General features: G+C 48.5%; 1 protein-coding gene across 3 annotated transcripts in view; it reads left to right on the top strand.

The window, feature by feature from the left end:
* Positions 1–354: 354 nt before the first annotated feature.
* The window catches only part of SNX29 (sorting nexin 29), a 548246-nt gene continuing 527176 nt past the window's right edge, over positions 355–21424 (top strand). For all 3 annotated transcript variants that reach the window (XR_014840773.1, XM_021088060.2, XM_021088055.2), the window contains exon 1: positions 355–464. Coding sequence is in view for 1 of the 3 variants with exons in the window: in XM_021088055.2 (XP_020943714.2) it covers positions 458–464 (7 nt within the window). In the remaining 2 variants the exon portion in view is untranslated. The remainder of the gene's footprint in view (positions 465–21424) is intronic.

The following is a 21424-nucleotide window of genomic DNA, read 5'->3' as shown; positions in this document are numbered from 1 at the left end:
ATCTCCCCGTCCCCACGCTTTGGCCCATCCCTTCTTTTCAATCTCCCCTTTCCGCTCCTAGCGCTCAGTGGAACTCTGTTGCCTCACTTCTCATGGCCGTGTTCAATGTCTGGCTCCCCCACAGACAGTAAGCCCAGGATGGCGGAGAGGCGCCCGTCCGGTCCCTGCCGCACCCCGGATCGCGGGGCGTCCCTGCCTAGGTCTCCGATCTGCCCGGAAGAGCCCAGCTACCTCCACAGCCCTTACCGCCTAGACCCTGCCGCCCGGGCGGGCGCCGGTGTTTACGTTCCGGGTCGCGGGGCGGGGCCGCGGCGGCCGCGCTCCACTTCCGGGGCGGGGCGGCGAACGGGGCGGGGCGCGCTGTCTCCTGGCCTGTCTGGAGCGCTGCGGCGGCAGTGGCGGCACTGGCGGCGGCACTTGCGGCGGCACCGCGGGCACCGGTCCGGGGAGCGGAACCATGAGTGGTGAGTGGCGGCCTGGCCGCTGTCACCCGCCCCGGCCGCCCCGGCTCCCGGCGCTCCAGCTGCACACTCCGACCCCCAAGTCCCCGCGTCCCGCTCGCTCGCGGACCCCGTCCCATCGCTCCCACTTTCCGGACCCCATGTACGCCCAGTTCCTGGCCCCTGGTCACCTGCACTTTTCTGGCGTCCCGGGCGGGTCCAGGCACTGCTAGTCCCTTGACTCCTGCCCACCACGTACAGCCAGCTCCTGGACACCTGTCCCCCAAATCCCCAGTCCCTTCCAGTCCTCCCGGTCCTCCGACCCCCTTGCCCAGTTCCCAGACCCCAGTTCTCAGACCTCCCTTGTCTCAGTCCCTCCTAACTCCTAGACCCACTGAGCCCCAGTTCCAGTGTCCAGTCTCCCTGCTCCCCAGTCATTGCCACTACCCAGGCCCCTGTCCCCAGTCGTTCCAGCCCCCACATAGGCAGAGAGTGGCCTCTCAGTCCTGGCTTGCTGCCCCCTGAACCCCCTGTCCCCCTAGCTCTCGGTTCCCAGGGGATTCGGAGTTCTCCTGCCTCTTTGTCTTCCTGTCCCTCGTGTTCCCTCTCCTCTTCTCCCTGCCGTGCTTTGCCGATCCAGTCACTCGTTGTTTCCAGGTTCTCCTTTTCCCTCTCTGGTCCTTGCTTTTGTATTTTGGTTATTTTTTCATACTCCAGCTCCTTCCATTGCTTTTCCTGGCTCATTTGAGGTCTTCCTTGTCCCGCCCTGCAGCTCTTTCCCTCTTGGCCAATGCTGAGTCCATCTGGGGACCATTCTTCTGCTCCTCCCAGTCCAACCCTCTCCCTCCCACCAGGGACATAGGGGTGGTTTGGGTGGGAGCCTGGGAGGTACGTGTGGACCACCTGTCCCCAGGGTTTCTGAAGTTTAGTCCCTACACTTGGATGTGTGTTCTCAGCCCTTTCCACTCGTGAGATCTGTTGGTGTTTTGGTGCTAAGTCATTCCTGAGTGTTGTATGTGGAGATGGCAGTGACTCAGGGAAGCCTCCCAGCTGCCCTGACTGGGATCTGGATTTACTTAGGAGGACCCGCCTACCCTCCTTCTGCCTGTTTTCCCCTCACTGTGGAGTCGCCTTTAAAGAATCCCTGCAGGCAGCCTTGCTGCCCTGGACTTGCATCCAGGCATTTCTGGAGGTCAAGGAGGGGCAAGGCGAAGGCCATGTGTCTCTCTTTAACTTTTAAGTTATCTCTGTGGATCATTTCCCATGCGTTGGGTGCCTTTGGTTTTGCTGGTCAAGAGCTGGATTTGTGAAATTGATAGTCCTAATGAGGGAGCTGGGGAGGGGGATTTTTCCTGGGAGATGGTCCAGCGTCTGTTGTCAGCTGATTTTTGGCCTAATTAGAGTTTCTGCTCCTTTCGTTAGTGATACCACAGCAGAGATGTGATGAGCTGGTTTCAACCCAGGAGGTAATATGGCCTAGGATAGGTGCAGACCCTGGGGGCAGACAGCTTGGGTTCACATCCGCACTCTGCCACTTATAGCTGTGTGATTTAGAGCAAGTTACTCGACCATTCTGGAAGTCTCAACAAAATGGGGATAAATAATAGTACCTTTCTCTTAGGTGTGTTGAAATGACCAAGTAACATTACTCAGGCAAAGGGATTGGTTCTGTGCCTGTGACAAAGACGTGTAGTCAGGAGCTTGGAGTTGCTGTTGTTTCTGTAACAAGTGGGGTTGTTTTCTGGCCCAGCTCTGGGACAAGGGCTGTGGCTGGCCTAAGACCTCCTTTTAGAGAAGAACAACAAAAAGAAAATCTCTTCCTTTCAACGGGACCAAGGCCTCTGTGCCTCAAGCTCACAGTTGTGGAGGTTTTTCTCTGCAGCCTTCATGGCAGGAGTCCCTGAAATTGACAAGCCAAGGGAAACCTACAATGTATCCTTCAAGGAGCAAGCTAATATCAAAAATCAAAGCTAAGGAAGTTTTAATTTTTTTTTTTTTTTTTTGCTTTTTTAGGGCCACACAAGCTGCATATGGAAATCCCCAGGCTGGGGATCGAACTGGAGCTGCAGTGGCTGGCCTATGCCACAGCCACAGCAACTGGGGTTCTGAGTGACATCTGCAAACCATACCACAGCTCATGGCAGTGCTGGATTCTTAACCCACTAAGTGAGGCCAGGGGTCAAACCTGAATCCTTGTGCATACTAGTTGGGTTTGTTACCACTGAGCCGTAATGGGAACTCTGGAAATTTTAAAATTTAATCAGGAGTTCTTGCTGTGGTGCTGTGCGGTGAGAATCTGGCTGCAGTGGCTTGGGTCTCTGCAGAGATGCGAGTTCAATCCCCATCCTGGTGCAGCGGGTTAAAGGTGCTGGCATCGCCACAGCTGCTATGTAGGTCACAGCTGCAGCTTGGATTCAGTCCCTGGCCTGGGAACTTCCATATGCCATGGGTGTGGCCGTAAAATTGTTTTAAATTAAGAAAACCTGTTAGGTCCAAGGTTGAATAAATTACAGATGGAAGCCAACAAATGGCTTTTTAAGGATATAACACTGAGGATCTTGGAAAGATGGTAACTGAGGGGAAAAGTGGTTGCTGAGGATGGAAGGGGAAGTCCAAGGTATTTTCACTTGTTCCTTGAGAATACAGTTGAAATGGGGTTTTCCACCTATAGGATTAATAATTGGCACATAAAATAACGTGACATGGAAATATTTCCCCTCTTCTGTTTTTTTTTTTAGTACAGAACAGTCTAAGGAACAATTAATTACCAACTCATGACCACTTTCCCCACGTCTTCCTCCTACCTTTCTCCCCAGTTTATTTTGAAACAAATCCCAGACACTACATCATTTCATCTGTACAGTTTAAAAAATATATATCTTTAAAATGTAGGGACTCCTTTTTTAAAAACAGCTCAATTCCATTATTGTACCTATAAAAGATTAGTAGTTCATTAATAGGAGGTACTCATTGTTCAGATTTCCATGGTTGCTTTATAATTTTATAGTGTATTTTTTACAGCTCAGTGTCTAAGGTTGAAACAATGCAAACTGGTTAGTCCTTTAATTTTTTTTGTAGCCTCTCTTTTCAAGTTTAATTTTTATTTTTTAAACTGTTTTGCATATTTGCAGAATTGCGCCATCACCATAATACATTTTAGAATATTTTCATTACTCCAAAAAGAAACCCCTGATCCATTAACAGCTGTTCTTCATTCCCTCAGCCCCAGGCAACCACTAATCTACTTTGTCTCTCTGTGGATCTGCCTCGTCTGGACCGATCACATAAGTCTAATCCTGCAATATGTGGTCCTTTGTGTCTGACTCTCTTCATGCAGTGTCATGTTTTTAAGATTCGTCGTGTTGTCCATGTTTCTGTACTTCCCTCCTTTTGGCTACTGAATAATATTCCACCGTGTGGGTGTTCCACGTTTTGTTTATCCATTCAACATTGGATGGGCATTTGACTCGTTTCTGCTTTTTGGCTGTTAATGAGTAAGCTGCTGGAAACAGTCACGGACTAGCTTTTGTGGGGACACATGTTTTCATTTCCCTTGGGTCGTTATCTAAGAGGCGAGCTGCCGGGTGCATTTGAGGAACTGTCAGACTGTTTTCCAAAGCAGCTGCACCATCTTCCATTCTCACCAGCACTACATGAAGGTTCTAGTTTCTTCATGTCCTTGCCCATGGACCTTTTGATAGTAGCCCTTCTAGTGAGTGTGAGGTGGTGTCTTTTTGTGGTTTTGATTTGCATTTCCCTAATGTGTAATGACATTGAGCATCTTTTCACGTGCTTATGGCCATTTGTGTTTTTTCTCTGGAGAGATGTCTGTTTCAGGTTCTTTCTCCAATTAAAAAAATGTTTGGTTGTTTTTATTATTGAGCTGTAAGAATTCTATATAGTTTCTGGATACTAGTCTTTTATCAGAGACCCTTACAATTTTTTTTCCCTCTCAGTCTGTGGGTGGTTTTTTTTACTTTCTGGATGGTATCCTTTGAAGCATAGAGTCTTTTTTTAAACTACAGGTTCCCCTTTCATCTCTCTCTCTTTTTCTGCCCCCCTGCAATTTTTGTTGAAGGGAACAGTTTATCCAGTAAGGTTTCTTTGTGGGATTTTGCTGATGCCGTCCTTTTGGTGTGGTGTGCATGTTACTTAGTGTCTCGCATAGCCTGTAAATTGGCAGTTGGCGTCTGCTGTGTTTTGTAGCTGAAAACATTTTGAGTCAGAGGTCAGATGGGTAGAAGGCCGAACACATGATGCGCAGATAACCAGGAAGTAGAATGGTTAGGTAATGCATATACAAGATAACTGGGCATGATGATGCCAGAAACAACTAAGGTGCCCATTAATAGGGGAGGGGACAGATATATGCGGGGTGGTCACATGATGCAAACCTCCAAGATGTGAAAAGGAATAAAATAGATTCACACACATCACTGGGGCTGTATCTCAACACTGATCTTCCCTAAAAAGAAGCAGGGTGCAGAATTATACCCAAAATATATACCTTGACACACATTAAAACAAGCACATAAAACCATGCTTGTGGATTCATATATGTATGCAGAAGTAAACAAATTGCCAGGGGTATGGATACCTGCTGGATGTGGGTGGTTGTCTCAGGGTGATAGGGTGACGATTTACTTGTTTTTCTTTAAGGAATCCAGTGTAGGACTACTTGATTACTGGGCTCTGCTAGCTAAGGAATTCTGATTTTCTGATAATGCTTTTGCTCTTACTGGGAAAGTAGAACTTGTAGAATCAGAAAGTCAGAGTTCCCGTCGTGGCTCATCGGAAACAAATCTGACTCGTATCCATGAGGAGGCAGGTTCCATCCCTGGCCTTGCTCAGTGGATTAAGGACCTGGTGTTGCCATGAGATGTGGTGTAGATCACAGACACAGCTCAGATCTGTCGTGGCTGTGGCTGTGGTGTAGCTCTGATTTTGACCCCTGGCCTGGGAACCTCCATATGCTGTGGGTGCGGCCCTAAAAAAAAAAAAAAGAAAAGAAAATCATTATGATTCTCAAACACTGTCTTCTGTAGGACTTTTCATTTGAAGGTCTTTTTCCCCAGCCCCCCGCCCCGTGCCACAGCAGTGACAGCCACATTCTTTGACTGCTAGGCCACCAGGGAACCCCTGAAGGTCCTTGAATAATTATTCTGCCACAAATCCTTAAGTTAGAAAGACCCTGAAGTCCCCCTTTTAAGGGCTGGGGAAAGGCAGACCCAGAGAGGTCAAATAATTAGTGAAACAGACAAGCTCTAAGGGCCTGAAACACCAGAGTCGGGGGCTTAGTGGGTAATTTGCTGCTATTTCTTGCCTGATGTTTTGGTATCTTTTGGCAACTTTCTCTTTTTTTTTCTAGAATGTTGAAAGTCACGGTTTTCTCTTTGGCATTGACTGGGCATCTCCAGCAGTGGTTTGTATTTAGAATAAAAGATCAGCTGATGGGGGGGATAAATTAGGAATTTGGGGTTAGCAGATTTGTAGTACAACATATAAAGCAGATAAATAAGGACTTACTGTGGAGCCCAGGGAACTATATTCAGTATCTTGTAGTAACTTAGAATGGAAGAGAATCTGAAAAAGAATATATACATATATATATATGTATATTCAGTGTATATATAAATATATATACACACACATCCAGTATTTATATATATTCTGAATCACGTTGCTGTACACCTGAAATACATCATTGTAAATTAACTGTACTTCAGTTAAAAAATAGACTCAGCTGAAATGAGTGAATGGAAAAAGAAGAGCTGTGGTTTTCATTCAAAGCAGAAAAAGTGACGAGAGCAGCGTCTCGCCCCTCACGAAGGCCCTGGGTGACCCACTTGGCAGATGGCAAGAAGGACGCGTTCCCCCGTCAGCAGACATTGAGTGCCTCCTTTGCAGCCAGTGGCCCTGTGCTCAATCCCAGGGTCTCCACGCTCCCGCTCCCTTGTCACGTGGCTGTGCCTGGGGGGGCCACTGGGAAGTCAGGTACTCAGAGGTCTTAAATATTGGAACTAAGTTCTCTAGATTCTGGCAGTGGGAATCCCAGGTAAAGCACCTCACATGCTGCTGCCTCCTTGGCTGTACATGGGCCTCGCGTTCTCAGTGGGGTAATATCACCCTCGTGGGGGCAAAATGCCTACTCTTAGGTCTACAGCAAAGATATGCATGATGTATGATTTATCTGTGGCATTAAAGTTTCACTGCAGGGTTGATTAAGAAAAACACATCTAGTTTCCTGGTGGCCTAGTGGTTAAGGATCCAGTGTTGTCACTGCTGTGGCTTGGGTTTGATCCCTGGCCTGAGCTTTTTTGTGGTGGGTGCAGCCAAAAAACAGAAAGGAAAGAAAGAAAAAATATGTAAAAGTGATCCTAGGAGGGAATGAAAAAAAGATTGAGAAGCACATATAGGCTGAAGTAGTTTTATCACTATCATAAATTTACATTTTGCTTTTACCCTTAACCTTTCTGGATAAAACTTTATCATATCGTTGCATGGCCTTCATATTGATCACTTTATGGACTTAATAATTTTTTACATGTAGCATAATTTTTATTTTTCTTTTTTCTCTTTTATTGGCCGCCCCAAGACACGTGGAGCTCCTGGGCCCAGGATCAGATCCCAGCTGCAGTGGCGACCTATACTGCAGCTGAGGCAATGCCGGGTCTGTACCCCGCTGTGCTGGACCGGGGATCGAAGCTGTGTCCCAGTGCTTCAGATATACCTCCAATCTCGTTGGGCCACAGCGGGAACCCCCATAATTTTTAAATTATTGACTTTATTGTGGAAACTTCTCTTCCTCCCCTTGCTTTTTTCTTGTTGTTCCTGTTATAAGTAATGATGCAGTGAACGTTTTCGCTCAAGCTAGTTTTCCTTCCTTTAGGTGATGTCTTTAGGATGCTTTCCCTGGAATGGCATTGACATGAAAGTGTTGGTGGCAGGTGGAAGTTCCCAGGCCAGGAATCCAACCCATACCACAGCAATGACATGCCCATTTAACCCCCTGAGCCACCAGGGACCTCCCAGGGCTCTTTTCAGTTACATGTGGCAGAAGCTGATTCCAGCAGCATGGAAGTTTAAAGCATCTTGTGATGAGAAGGTCTAGGGATCGCGCTGGCCTCAGGCTTAGCTGGCACTTGAAGTCATCAGGACCACTGTCTGTGCTGCTCGCAGCTCTGCTTTCTCTCTGGTGGCCTCACCCTCAGACAGCCTCCCCTGCATGGAGGCAGGGGGCCACTGGCAGCTCTTGGGTCACATCCTACCATGGAGCAGCCCTGAGCAGAGCAGGCCTCTTTCCTGATGGCTCCGACAGAAGCCCTGCACTGACTCCCAGCGGTCCTGCCGGCCGCCTGGCCATCCTGGAACCCGGCACTGTGGCCCAGGCTGCCCAGGTCTGGATCACGTGCCCAGCCCAGAGCCCAAGGGTGGCGTCTGTCCCACTTGTCGTCTGGATGGAGGGGGAACTGAAGGGGCTGGGGTCTTGGCATTTGGAATGGGGGTGGGCAAGGAAGGCCTCGCCAGGAAGGTGACATCTGAGCGAGGGGCGAGGCCCCTGAGCAGCTGGATGGGAAGGCTGTGGGGTGCAGCAGTGCTCAGCCTCCAGGGAGTGAGGCCCCGTCCCCAGCCCCGACCTCTGCCCCCCGGCAAGAAGCCGGGGGATCCTGGCCCACGGCATCTTGTTTCCCCTTGCCTGCCTCTGCCCATTTCGGAACCTGCTCTTTCTTCCTCCACCTTAAAAGAAAAAGAAAAGCCCCCAAACGACATTAAAGACTATTGTGAACACAGAATATGCCTGTAAATATACCTTTTCTCTGGCATATCAAGTATTTAGTGTTTTAGGTACTCCCCTTCAGTCCGTATTCAAGGCACATGCATTTTACCTAATTGCATGGAGTCTACCCTTGAATTAGTGTTTCCACTTATGGCATTTACCTGTGTTCCTTCTCTTCACAATTATTTAAAAATACTGCCCAACATTTCCACTAAACTGATGTACCGCAATTATTTACCCTTTCTCCCATGATAGGAAAAGAAAGTAAATTCCATTTGCGATGTTCTAAGATGGATTTGGCACATGCTTTCTGTAAAGGACCGGACAGGCAGTGTTTTCTGCTCTGCGGGCCATCCATCCGGTCTCCATCGCAGCGACTCGACCCTGTGTGTAAAAGCAGCACAGGCACTGTGTGAATGAGAGGACATGGCTGTGTTCCAATAAAACTTTATTTAGGGGAATTGCAGTAGCTGGATTTGGTTTGGGGGCTGTTGTTCTAGAGCGCTGCGGGAACCGTGCACCCTGACCTGGTGTTTAGTCAGGCATCACGTTGCAGTGGAAAACACTGGGGCAGTCAGGCCGTTGTGCATTTTACTCCCCCTTTGAAGAACTGAGCAAGTCGTTGAACTCTGATTTTTTTAAAAAATTTTTATTATAGTTGATTTATAGCATTGTGCCAATTTCTGCTGTACAGCAAAGCGACCCCCTCATACACATATATACATTACCTTTCTTTTTTTTTTGTCTTTTTGGCATTTCTAGGGCTGCTTCTGCAGCATGTGGAGGTTCCCAGGCTAGGGGTTGAATCAGAGCTGTAGCCTCCGACCTACACCACAGCCACAGCAACTAGGGATCCGAGCCGTGTCTGCCACCTACACCACAGCTCACGGCACCGCCAGATCCTTAACCCACTGAGCGAGGCCAGGGATCGAACCCTCAACCTCATGGTTCCTAGTCAGATTTGTTAACCACTGAGCCACGATGGGAACTCCTACATTCCCTTTCTTATAGTCTCTTCCATCATGGTCTATCCCAGGAGACTGGATGCAGTTCCCTGTGCTGTAGAGTGGGATCTGGTTGCTTATTCGGTCTAAGTGTAATAGTTTGTATCTCCCAACCCCAAACCCCCAGACTTCCCTGACTCTTCATTCCCTCACCAGAAGACGGAAATGAAAGTGAGTGATGGCGGTTCAGTGCCATCCTCAGTACCTGGAGGACTGGGAGATGGGGGGACTGTTGAAATAGTTACTCCCCCACCCCCACCCTCTGCCATTTTTGCCTCGCTTAGTTTCCCAGGGTTCGAGAAGGTGCTTTGAGATTCTTGGAGCTTCTGGTTCTCCCTGCACATTGCCTTCCAGGACACTCTACCAATACGCCCTGTACAATTACCAGTGGTGCATCTGTTTCCCAGAGCTTGCCAGCAATGGGGGATTTCATCTTTTTTTAAAAAATTTAGGTATCATTGAGGAGTTTCCGTTGTGGAACAGTGGAAAGGAATCTGACTTAGGAACTGTGAGGTTGCAGGTTTGATCCCTGGCCTTGCTCAGTGGGTTAAGGATCTGGCGTTGCCGTGAGCTGTGGTGTAGGCCGGCAACCGTAGCTCTGATTCAACCCCTATCCTGGGAACCTCCATATGCCGTGGGTGCGGCCCTAAAAAGCAAAAAAAAAAAAAAAAAAAAAATTAAGTATCGTTGATATACAATGTTGTGTTAGTTCCAGGTGTACAGCAAAGTGATTAGGTTACACACACACACACACGCACACACACACACGTATGTATTCTTTTTCAGATTCTTTTCCATTTATTGGTTATTAGAAGGTATTGTGTATAGTTTCCATTGCTCTACAGTAGGTCCTTGGTGTTTATTCCTTTTATATGCAGTAGTGCTAATCCCGAACTCCTCATGTATCCCAACCCCCTTCCCTTTGGTAACCACAAGTTGCTTGGTCTTCTGTGTCTGTGGGTGTCGTTCGTTCGTTCGTTCATTTCTTTCTTTATTCTTTCTTTCTTTCTTTCTTTCTTTCTTTCTTTCTTTCTTTCTTTCTTTCTTTCTTTCCTTCTTTCCTTCTTTCTTTCTTTCTTTCTGTCTGTCTGTCTTTCTGTCTTTCTTTCTGTCTTTCTTTCTTTCTTTCTTTCTGTCTTTCTTCTTTCTTTCTCTCTCTCTTCTTTCTTTCTCTCTCTCTGTTTTTTAATTTTTTTATGTTTTTAGGGCTGCAACCAAGGCATAAGGAAGTTCCTGGGCTAGGGGTTAAATCAGAGCTTTAGCTGCCCACCTGTGCCACAGCCACAGCGTCCAAGCTGCATCTGCAAGCTATGCCTCAGCTCAGCAATGCTGGATCCTTAACCCACTGAGCAAAGCCAGGGGTTGGCCTAGCTTCCTTATGGATACCAGTCAGGTTCGTTACCATCAAGCCATGGCAGGAACTCCTATTTCTGTTTTTATTTATTTTTAGGGCCTTTTTAGGGCCACACCTGCAGCATATGGACATTGCCAGACTAGGGGTTGAATCAGCTACAGCTACCGGCCTACATCTCAGCCGCAGCAAAGCCAGATCTTAGCTGTGCCTGTAGTCTATATCACAGCTTATTGCAACACTGAATCTTTAACCCACTGAGCAAGGCCCGGGATTGAACCCACATCCTCATGGTTACTGGTCGGGTTTGTTTCTGCTGTGCCACGGCAGGAACTCCTATTTCTGTTTTTAAATAAGTTCATTTGTACTTTTTTTTGTTTGTTTGTTTTTTAAGATTCCACATTGGGAGTTCCCATTGTGGCACAGTGGAAATGAATCCGACTAGTATCCATGAGGATGCAGGTTTGATTCCTGCCCTTGCTCGGTGGGTTGGGGATCCAATGTTGTTGTGAGCTGTGGTATAGATCGCAGATTTGGCTTATATCCCATGTTGCCATGGCTGTGGTGCGGGCTGTCAGCTGTAGCCCCAATTTGACCCCTAGCCTGGCCCTAAAAAGCAAAAAAAAATAAATAAATAATAAAAAAATAAAAGAGTCTACATATACGTGATATATGATATTTGTCTTTCTCTGACTTACCTCACTTAATATGATAATCTCTTTGTCCATCCAAGTTGCTGCAAATGCTGGTATGTCATTCTTTTTTATGGCTGCGTAATATCCCATTGTATATATGTATCTCATCTTTATCCATTCATCTCTCAAACATTTAGGTTGCTTCCATATCTTGGCTATTATAAATAGGGCTGCTGTGAACATTGGGGAGGTTGTTTCTTTTCAAATTAGAGTTTTGTCTTTTCCAGATGTGTACCCAGGAATGTGATTTTAGTTTTAGTTTTTAAGGAGTCTCCATACTGTTCTCATAGTGGCTGCACCAATTTAGATTTCCACCCACTGTGTAAGAGGGTTCCCTTTTCTCCAGACCTTCTCTGGCCTTTCTTACTTGTAGACTTTTTGATGATGGCTAGTCTGGCAGTTGTGTTTCCTTGGAGCTTTGCCAGCAATGGGGAGTTTCATTTAAAATGTTTCTTGGTGAATTCAGTAGCTATATAATGGTAATGTGGGGGTTAATTTGTTAAGTTTATAATTGTCATTTCTCCAGTCATGAGAGAAGATACACTATCTCTTCAGAGTGGATGCTGTTAATTTTCTTGTTTTTTTCTTTTTTTTTTAGTCTTTTGGCTTTTTTAGGGCCGCACCTGCGGCATATGGAGGTTCCCAGGCTAGGGGTCTAATCAGAACTATTGCCGCCGGCCTACGCCACAGCCACAGCCACAGCAACGTCTGAACTGAGCTGTGCCTGCGGTCCAATTGGAGTTGTAGCCACCAGCCTACACCACAGCTCACGGCAGTGCCGGATCCTTAACCCACTGAGCGAGGCCAGGGATCGAACCTGCAATCTCATGGTTCTCAGTGGGATTCGTTTCTGCTGCGCCACGGCGGAAACTTCTTTCATGTTTTTTCCTACAGCAAAGGTTGGCAAACTGGGCTGGCCACCTGTGTTGTAAATAAAACTTTATTGGAACCCAGCCACAGCCATTCTTGCTATTGTGTCTGGCCGTTTTCCCACAACGATGGCAGATTTGAGTAGCTGTGACAGGGACCCTATGGCTTGAAAAGCCTAACGTATTTACCATTTTGTTTTTTATAGAAAATGTGTGCTGCCCCCTGCTCTAGAGTGAACTCTTTGTCCGAATATGAAAATTCTGTTGACCTCGTCTTTGTCCTTCGGCATATACAAGGCCACTTGGATGGCCCGAGCCCATCTGCCTCCAAGCAGAGCCTCCTCTTTCATTGCGTGGTGGCGGACAGTCTGTCCTTTTGTCCTCACCCAGCTGTGCCACTTTACCCCACCATGTACTGGGAACCAGCGCCCTGACTTTGGGGACGAATGACTGTCCGTTTTCGCAGTTGCTGTGCTACTGCACAAAGCCAGCCCTTCACGCTGGGTATCGTGTGCATGAGGCGGCTGCTGTGTCCTGGCCCCGCCTGGTCCTCTCCATTTAAAGGAACCACAGAACCGAACCCTGGAGTCTTGTTTCAGCCGTTGTTGAGCGCCTTCTGTGAGGAAAGGCGTGTTAAAGCTTGTTCCATTCCTGAGAAGGCTCACTGCCCAGGGAGGGCTCAAGGCGCAGGCTTAGGGTCCCCCATGATCCTTTCTGCAATTGGGACTGTACCAGGGGTGCTGTGTGGCTGGAGGGCAAGGGAGCACAGTTCAGAGAGCAGTTTATTGGATCCAGGCAGGACGGTTTTCAGAGAAGGGGACACTTGAGTCAGCCATCAGAGCCCGGTTTTCCTTTGGTGGCCTTTTGAAAGGGAGCCCTTTTTCTGCCTTCAAGTTGGTCTGTCCAAGAGGTTACCTGGTCTTGTGGAGGTTGGAAGCCTGGGCTCCGGGGTAAAATGTTAGGTCTGTCTGCACTGGGCTGTTCCTTGGGCACATGATCGTCTCCTGGCCTCAGTTCCTTTGTCTGTTATTGGCACTGCCAGCACCCACCCTGCATGTGGAGGTAAAGGGCTAATGTGTATCTCCGGATGGAAAACTGTGAGCACATCTGGCCTCCAGGCACGTTATGTTTGGTTCATGCAGAGTTGGCTGAAACCCTGCTGTAAAAAGAGTATAACTAGGTGCCAACTAATGGATAGAAAAATCTGAATTTCTAGCTTCCCTTGAAAAACCAGGAGATGGGGCAATGCTGTGCTGGCATTGCCGTGCTGTCAGCCGGGGCTCAGTAGCAGGCGCATCTCTCTAGGGGCATCTGCCTTGGTTCCCACCGCCTCTGCTCCACCCTCTTTCTGCTTTCCTGCCCGCTCCACGCCTTTCCACCCTCTGCCTGACCCTGGAGGCATCAGAGGGGTCTCATCTTGGCCTTGAACATGACTCAGGCCGATGTGGGGCTGTGCTTTCTGCCCCCTCCTCCTTCACATTTGCTTTCTTCCTGTTTCATTATTGGAATGGTCGTGGATTTGGGGGTTGGGGTGGAAAGTCAACTACAAAGGCAGCAGCACCCAACTCCCCACTGGGCTGAGAACACCAGGCATCCCAGATGGATGCCTGCGGATGTGACTGAGTATGAATCTTCCCAGGAACCACAGGCTGATGAAGGGCTTGTCCCTTGCGAGGCTCTGCTGTGGAGCTGGCTCTAGAGTGAGGGTAGATGGGAACATGATTAAGATACGGGCCTGGTCTACAACCTGCTGGGGATCCCTAACATGTCACCATCTACTGCTTCCTGGGTGGCGATAAAATCTGGAAACAAAGACACTGTAATTTTAACTTTTAAAATACCAACGACCCTCTGGTTAATTCCGCGAGGGCAGTGGTCTGCAAACCATGGCCATGGCCTAGGTCCAGCCCAGGGCCTGTTTGTGTAAACAGCTGGCTTCATTCATTAGTGTTTTGTCTGGGCTCCTTTTGAGCCATAAGCAGAGTTAAGTAGTTATGACCAAAGCCGAAAATATTTACTCTGGCTCTTTACAGAAAAAGTCTGCTGATTTCTGTTCCAGGGGATGTTGAAGGTGCAGGTTTTTTTCGGTGAAAACCAGAGAGACAAATCATCGGCGCCAACACCCCACATGCTTACAGGGCTCTGTAGAAATGCCACGTTAATTGCAGGTTTGCAGGGTACATTGAACGAATCACATAATATCATCGACTCTATCATGTGTTTGATATGTCAGTAAGTCATCTGTTACACGGTCATCTGCGCTTCCAGATGTTATGGCCCCTGTGTAGATAGATAATTCAGTGCAGGAAGAGAGGGGAGCAAAATAGTCCTTTGGCCAGAGCTGGGGACAGCCGTCTGGAAGGGGTGACCTTCAGAGGGGGCCTGACTGTACTTGTGCAGGAAGGGCAGTGCTGGGCAGGGCAGCAGAGAAATTGGGTCCTCTGTGGATCAAGACCGGGTTTTTATTAAACCGGGGGGAGATATTCCGGCATCCTCATGTGCTGTAGAGATTGCGTAGATGCAAAGAAAAATTGACTCTGTGGGAAAAAGTCCGCAAGGGAGTATGTCCCTGAGCAGGTGAGAGGAGATGGGGTTCAGAGCACAAGGCGAGGTTTAAGTTCTTTTTTTTTTTTTTTTTTTTTTTGTCTTTTTGTTATTTCTTGGGCCGCTCCTGAGGCATATGGAGGTTCCCAGGCTAGAGGTCAAATCGGAGCTGTAGCCACCGGCCTACACCAGAGCCACAGCAACGCGGGATCCGAGCCGCATCTGCAACCTACACCACAGCTCACGGCAACGCCGGATCGTCAACCCACTGAGCAAGGGCAGGGACCGAACCCGCAACCTCATGGTTCCTAGTTGGATTCGTTAACCACTGCGCCACGACGGGAACTCCTTTAAGTTCTTTATAGTCTCTTGGAGCCTCAGTTTCATCATCTGTGAAATGGGGTAATCGAACTTGTGCTAGGACAGACTTGCCCATTTGTGGCACTATTGACATTTGGGCTGGATCATTCCTTGTCGGTGGGGGGCCTGCCCTGTACGCTCTAGGACATGTAGCAGCATCCCTGGCCTCTACTCACCAGATGCCAGTAGCAGCTGCCTAGTTGTGCTAAAAATCAGCTGTGCCCAATGTCCTCTCGGGGAGGGGGCAGAGTCCTGGTTGAGAATCGCTTATCTACACCACTCCACTGTAGGGCCCCTTATAAGTGAACCTCCTTGAACTCCCGGTGTTTGAGTGTCTGCTGTTTCCTGTTAAGAGGCTGACTGATGCAGAAGTTAAGGACTTACTGGCATCAGAAAGACACTGTGCTCGGCATATTCAGAAACCTGGAGAAGTGAGCTTGGCTTTTCCACCGTGTGATTCAGCGTGGGGGCTGGACGCTATCTGGAGGCCTGTCCCATCCCAGGGGACTTCTAGGAATGTGACCTGGGCCACTATTTACCTGTTACAGTCTTTCCTAAAAATTTTTTTTTAATCGAGTGAAATCCATATAATGTGAAACATGTATACTTTTTTTTTCTTTGTCTTTTTGCCATTTCTTGGGCCACTTCCTGCGGCATATGGAGGTTCTCAGGCTAGGGGTCTAATTGGAGCTGTAGCCATCGGCCTATGCCAGAGCCACAGCAATGTGGGATCCGAGCCTCGTCTGTGACCTACACCACAGCTCACAGCAACGCTGGATCCTTAACCCACTGAGCAAGGCCAGGGATCAAACCCACAACCTCATGGTTCCTAGTCGGTTTCGTTAACCACTGTGCCGCAACGGGAACTCCGAAACATGTAAACTTTTAATACAATTAAAACAATTTTTAATTGTTAAATTAGAAATTTGACAGTTGTCAAAGCAACTGTTTTAAAGTGACAGTTCAGGAGTTCCTGTTGTGGTCAGCCGAGTTCATCTCAGAGGCCTGGATGGATTAACTCGCCTGTGCTCTGGAGGGCAGGTAGCTGGGTGAAAGTACTTCTTAGAGCCATTGGTCTTTGGCCTCTGGGGTATAGGATTGCCCACAACCACAGCAGTAATGGTTAACAGGTGTGTAGTGCTTGGTGTGTACCGGGCACTGTTCTAGATGTAGGATATGCATTCACTCATTTAATAGCTGTAGGAGGTGCAGAGAGGTTAAGTAACTTGGCCATGGTCACACAGCTGGTGATGTCGAATTGGAACCCAGCCTGTCCTGCTCTTAACTCCTGCTCCGTCTCCCCAGAAGGTCACTGAAGCCTGGAGACTTGTGGTAAAAATTAGTGTAGGATCTTAAAGATTCTTTTTTTTTTTGCTCAATGAATTTATTACATTTATAGTTGTACAATGATCATCACAATCCAATTTTATAGGATTTCCATCTCACAACCCCAACACATCCCCCCACCCCCTGAACTGTCCCCTTTGGAAACCATAAGTTTTTCAAAGTCTGTGAGTCAGCATCTGTTCTGCAAAGAAGTTCCTTCTGTCCTTTTTTCAGATTCCACATGTCAATGAAAGCATTTGATGGTGGTGTCTCATTGTCTGACTGACTTCACTCAGCATTATAATTTCTAGGTCCACCTGTGTTGCTAAAAATGCCAGTATTTCGTTCCTTTTAAGGGCTGAGTCATATTCCATTGTGTATATGTACCACAGCTTCTTGATCCACTCCTCTGTCGATGGATATTTAGGTGTGTTTCCATGTCTTGGCTATTGTAAATATTGCTGCAATAAACATTGGAGTACATGTGTCTTTGCGAGTCGTGGTTTTCTCTGGTTAGATGCCCAGGAGTGGGATTGCTGGATCAAATGGTAGTTCTATTTTGAGTTTTCTCTTTTTTTTTTTTGTCTTTTGTCTTTTGCTGCTGTTGTTGTTGCTATTTCTTGGGCCGCTCCCTCAGCATATGGAGGTTCCCAGGCCAGGGGTTGAATCGGAGCTGCAGCCACCGGCCTACGCCAGAGCCACAGCAACGCGGGATCCGAGCTGGGTCTGCAACCTACACCACAGCTCACGGCAACGCCGGATCGTTAACCCGCTGAGCAAGGGCAGGGACCGAACCCTCAATCTCATGGTTCCTAGTCGGATTCGTTAACCACTGCGCCACGACGGGAACTCCCTATTTTGAGTTTTCTGAGGAATCTCCATACTGCTTTCCACAGTGGTTGCACCAATTTACAATCCCACCAACAGTGTAATAGGGTTCCTTTTTCTCCACACCCTCTCCAGCACTTATCGTTTGTAGACTTTTTGATACAAAACCTCATCATGGTTTTGATTTGCATTTCTCTACTAATGAGTGATGTTGAACATCTTTTCATGTGTTTTTTGGCCATCTCTTTGTCTTCTTTGGAGAATTGTGTGTTTAGATCTTCTGCCCATTTTTTGACGGGGTTGTTTGTTCTTTCGGTATTGAGCTGCAGAAGGTGTTTATAAATTTTGGAGATTAATCTAAGACAGCAGGTGTGCACCCAAACCTGGTGACTGATTTCTCAGTTCGAGCCCCACGGGGATGATGGCATTTCTTTCAGGTTTGTGGACCCCTGGGAGTGTCCCCTGAGGCGCTTTTACATCTTCTCTTTTCATTTTAATGGTGATCTAACAAGAAATTAAAAAGAAGCCTGTTCTGTGAATCACTTTGCTGTGTACCTGAAGCTAACACATCTTGTAAATCAACTACACTTAATTGAAAAAAAAAAAGAAAAGAAACAGCAGCCTTTTTTGGTTCATTTGGTTGATTGTGTTGACAGAGGGTTGCTTTTGGAAAAGGAAGGAAGCAGAAAGGCTGGGGTTTTACAGAGAAATCATTCCTGAACTAGTGGTGGGTCTGTCACTGCGGGTTGCCAAGGGTTCAAAGGGAGCAGGATTTAGTGGATGGCCGAGCCAGTGGACTTGAAATTGAACCCCTCCTTGAGCACTTCCCCTGGGACTGGCCTTGGGTGAAGGTCTAGTCCTCTGCTGGATGAAGCCATCTTCCCTTCTTTGTCAAGGATTAGATGCCAGTCCCTTAATGGCTTAGTCCACAGTTGAGGCCCGGTAGGTGGGCGCTGGCTCCCTGCCCTGCTTAGGTGGTTGCAGCAGTTGAGACCGGAGGATTCTTGTTGGTCCTGGGAGGATCCTGGGAGAAGTAAGAAGGAGACCAGCAGCGCTGATTGCTCTCCTGTCAACACAGATTCCATGTTTGCAGTCTGCAGGGCCAGGAGGTGTGATCTCATGCAGAAAGCAGTGCCCTAAGAAGGGAAGTGACTGTCCCTGTCACATGGCCAGCAAGTAGCCCAGCCAGGACGAGGACTCACGATGCCCTGTGACTTCCCACTAGCGTCCTCCCACCGTTCCTCATGGCCAGGGGCCTCCTGGGCACCTCCTGCGGTCAGTAAATGCCCCAAGGCCACCTGTACTCCCTCCGCCCCCGCGACTGCCTTCTCTTAATCCCTGTTGAGGGCTGGGATGGCCACAGGTGCCCCTTCTGGGATCAGGCCTGTCTCCCTCAGGTAGTCGCAGTCAGGGAGAGTGCGTGGTGGGTGGAGATGTGCACGGGCTTCCAGCGTCTTCTCTCCAGGGAGCAGACTTGCTTCCCCCCTGGGAGAGGCTCTGCCAGGTGAGACGGAGGGGGCTGCAGATGACTCTAGAAAGGAGCTAGGGTCACTGTGCATGTCATTAGGGGTAGGTGCCTAATCCTCGCTGTTTGAGAGTGGGTCAGGAAGCAGCAGCATCCACATCACCTGGCAGCTGGGGAGAAGCGCAGAAGCCCAGGCCCTGCCCAGCCCTTCTGCATTAGACCTGCCTTTTAGCAAGATCCCAGGAGAGGCGCATGCATGGGAAGGCTTGAGAATTACTGTGCCAACAGTGAGCGGTGGCGAGATGATGCAGAGTTTTATTTTCTTTATACATTTTCCCTTGATTTATTATTACTGTATTTTTTTCACATGGATTACTATTTATTTTGTCTCTCTCTTTTTTTGCGGGGGGCCATGCCCGAGACATATGGAAGTTTCCAGGCTAGGGGTTGAATTGGAGCTGCAGCTGCTAGCCTATGCCACAGTCACAGCCACGCAGGATCCAAGCCACATCTGCGACCTACACCACAGCTCACGGCAGTGCCAAATTGTCAACCCACTGAGCAGGATGGTGATCAAACCTGCGTCCTCATGGATACTAGTCGGGTTTGTTACTGAGTCACAAAGGGAACTCCTCATGTTAACCGTTTGTAAGCGTACAGTTTTGTGGTATCAAATACCTTCCCATTGCCTTGCCGCCGTCAGCACCATCCATCCCCATACTCTTCATTTTGCGGCGCTGCAGCTGTTTAGCTGTCAAGTCATAACCCCTCGTCTCTCCCTGCCCTTCCCCTTGACACCCTGATTTATACTTGCTCTGCTTTCCATTACTCTAAGTACCTCCTGTAAGTGGAATCATACAGATTTATCTCTTCATGTCTAGTTTATTTCACTCGGCGTAATTCCTCACGGCTCATCCATGTTGTGGCTGAGCTTGCTTCCTTTTTTGTGTGTGGGTGTGTGTCTTTGCCTTTTCTAGGGCCTCACCTGCAGCATATGGAGGTTCCCAGGCTAGGGGTCTCATCGGAGCTGTCGCTGCTGGCCGACACCACAGCCACAGCAACATGGGATCTGAGCTGCGTCTGCGACCTACACCACAGTTGACGGCAACGCTGGATCCTTAACCCACTGAGCGAGGCCAGGGATCGAACCTGCAACCTGGTGGTTCCTAGTCGGATTCGTTAACCCCTGAGCCACGACGGGAACTCCAAGGTTGCTTCCTTTTTAAGGCTGAGTAATATCCGTTGTAGGTTTATGCCACCTTTTGCTTCTCCAAATCTCCTGTCCATGGACGCTTAGGTTGCTTTCCCATCTTGGCTCCTGTGGATAGTGCAGCTGTGAACATATAAGCATGCACATATCTCTTCAAGACCCTGCTTTCAGTTCTTTTGTGTACATACCCAGAAGTGTTGGGTTATATGGTAGTCCTATCCTATGAATTCCTTTTTTTTAGGTTTCATCGAGATATAGTTGACTGACAATGTGGTGATCATTTCTGCTGTTGAACAAAGTGATTCAGTGATGCATGTGCACACAGCCGGTCTTTCAGATTCTTTCCCTCGATAGCGTATCACACAATGTTCGGTAGCATTCCCTGTGCTGTATGTAGAGGTCCCTAGAACTCCTGGCAAGAGCGCGCGTCAGAGGGAAAACCTTGTCAGGTTTCCAGCTGGCATTGCCTGAGAGCAGGTAGACTTGCTGGGTGCAGTACTTGGAAAAAGGAAGCAAGCAAGCTCGACTTCTCTGCTCAGACATTAGAGAAGAGCAGAAACTAGGGCTCTGCTCGGCACGGAGCAGGATGTATTGATAGACACAGCGGTCAAGAGCGCTGCATGAGGGCCTTGGATGCATGGGGCCTCTGATCATCCCGAACGATGCTTCAAGGTGGCCTGTTGTCTGGTGGGAACGATGCGTGGACTGTTCTTTCCCAAGACCTCTTCCAGAACAAATAACAGTGGCGGCTTTTGGGCAGTCAGTTGTATTCCTCTGTTGTACTCCTGTGTGTCCTTGGAGAGTGACGGGGCTTGTCTCCAGGCCCAGGGTGAGGGAGGAAGCGGGGGATTCGTCCTGAGAGAGCCCTTGAGGGGCATGGTCTCCAGTTAGGGCCACAGTTGAACAATGAGTGTTCAAATTTGAACAAAGCCTAGGAACTGACATGGCTCAGTGGCAATGACCCCAGCTTCTGTCCATGAGGATGTGGGTTCAATCCCTGGCCTCACTCAGTGGGTTAAGGATCCATTGTGGCTGTGGTGTAGGCCAGCAGCTACAGCTCCGATTTGACCCCTAGCCTGGGAACTTCCATATGCCACGAGTGTGGCCCTAATAAGACAAACAAACAAACAAACAAAAAACAAAAAAAACCCCCCAAGCCTAAATGGTTATCATGGTCCAGGAGGCTTTGTGACTGGCCCCTGCTTGCCTCTCTGATCTCTGCTTCCCCTTTTCTGCTTTTTGCCCATGTCACAAGAGACTTCCTTCTGGTCCTAGAAGAGCAGAAGCCAAGCTGTTCTGGCCGCTGCACCCTGGCTGTTTGCTCTGCCCAGACCCCTGGTGTCCCGTGCTCCTTGTGGCAAAGGGCTCAGCTCAGCTGTCCTGCGTGTGGAGAGGTGTCCATGGCCGCCCCGGCCGCCGTCGCCCTCTTGCTGCCTCAGTGTCTCATCATCATCCCGTAAAACCATATCAGGTTTTTCCCCCTAGTATGGCTCTCTAACCGCATCTCCTTTATTGGTTAACTTAGGAGCTTCTTCGTTTCTTCCTAGTGGAATTT

This window comes from Sus scrofa, chromosome 3, assembly GCF_054392235.1.
Source record: "Sus scrofa isolate SSC_HxYL_T2T_F1_AM1 chromosome 3, Sscrofa_HxYL_maternal_Yorkshire_Landrace_v2.0, whole genome shotgun sequence".
NCBI classification, from domain to species: Eukaryota; Metazoa; Chordata; class Mammalia; order Artiodactyla; family Suidae; genus Sus; species Sus scrofa.
The sequence above is the reverse complement of the archived record's forward strand: the minus strand, read 5'-3'. Positions and strand labels throughout refer to the sequence as shown.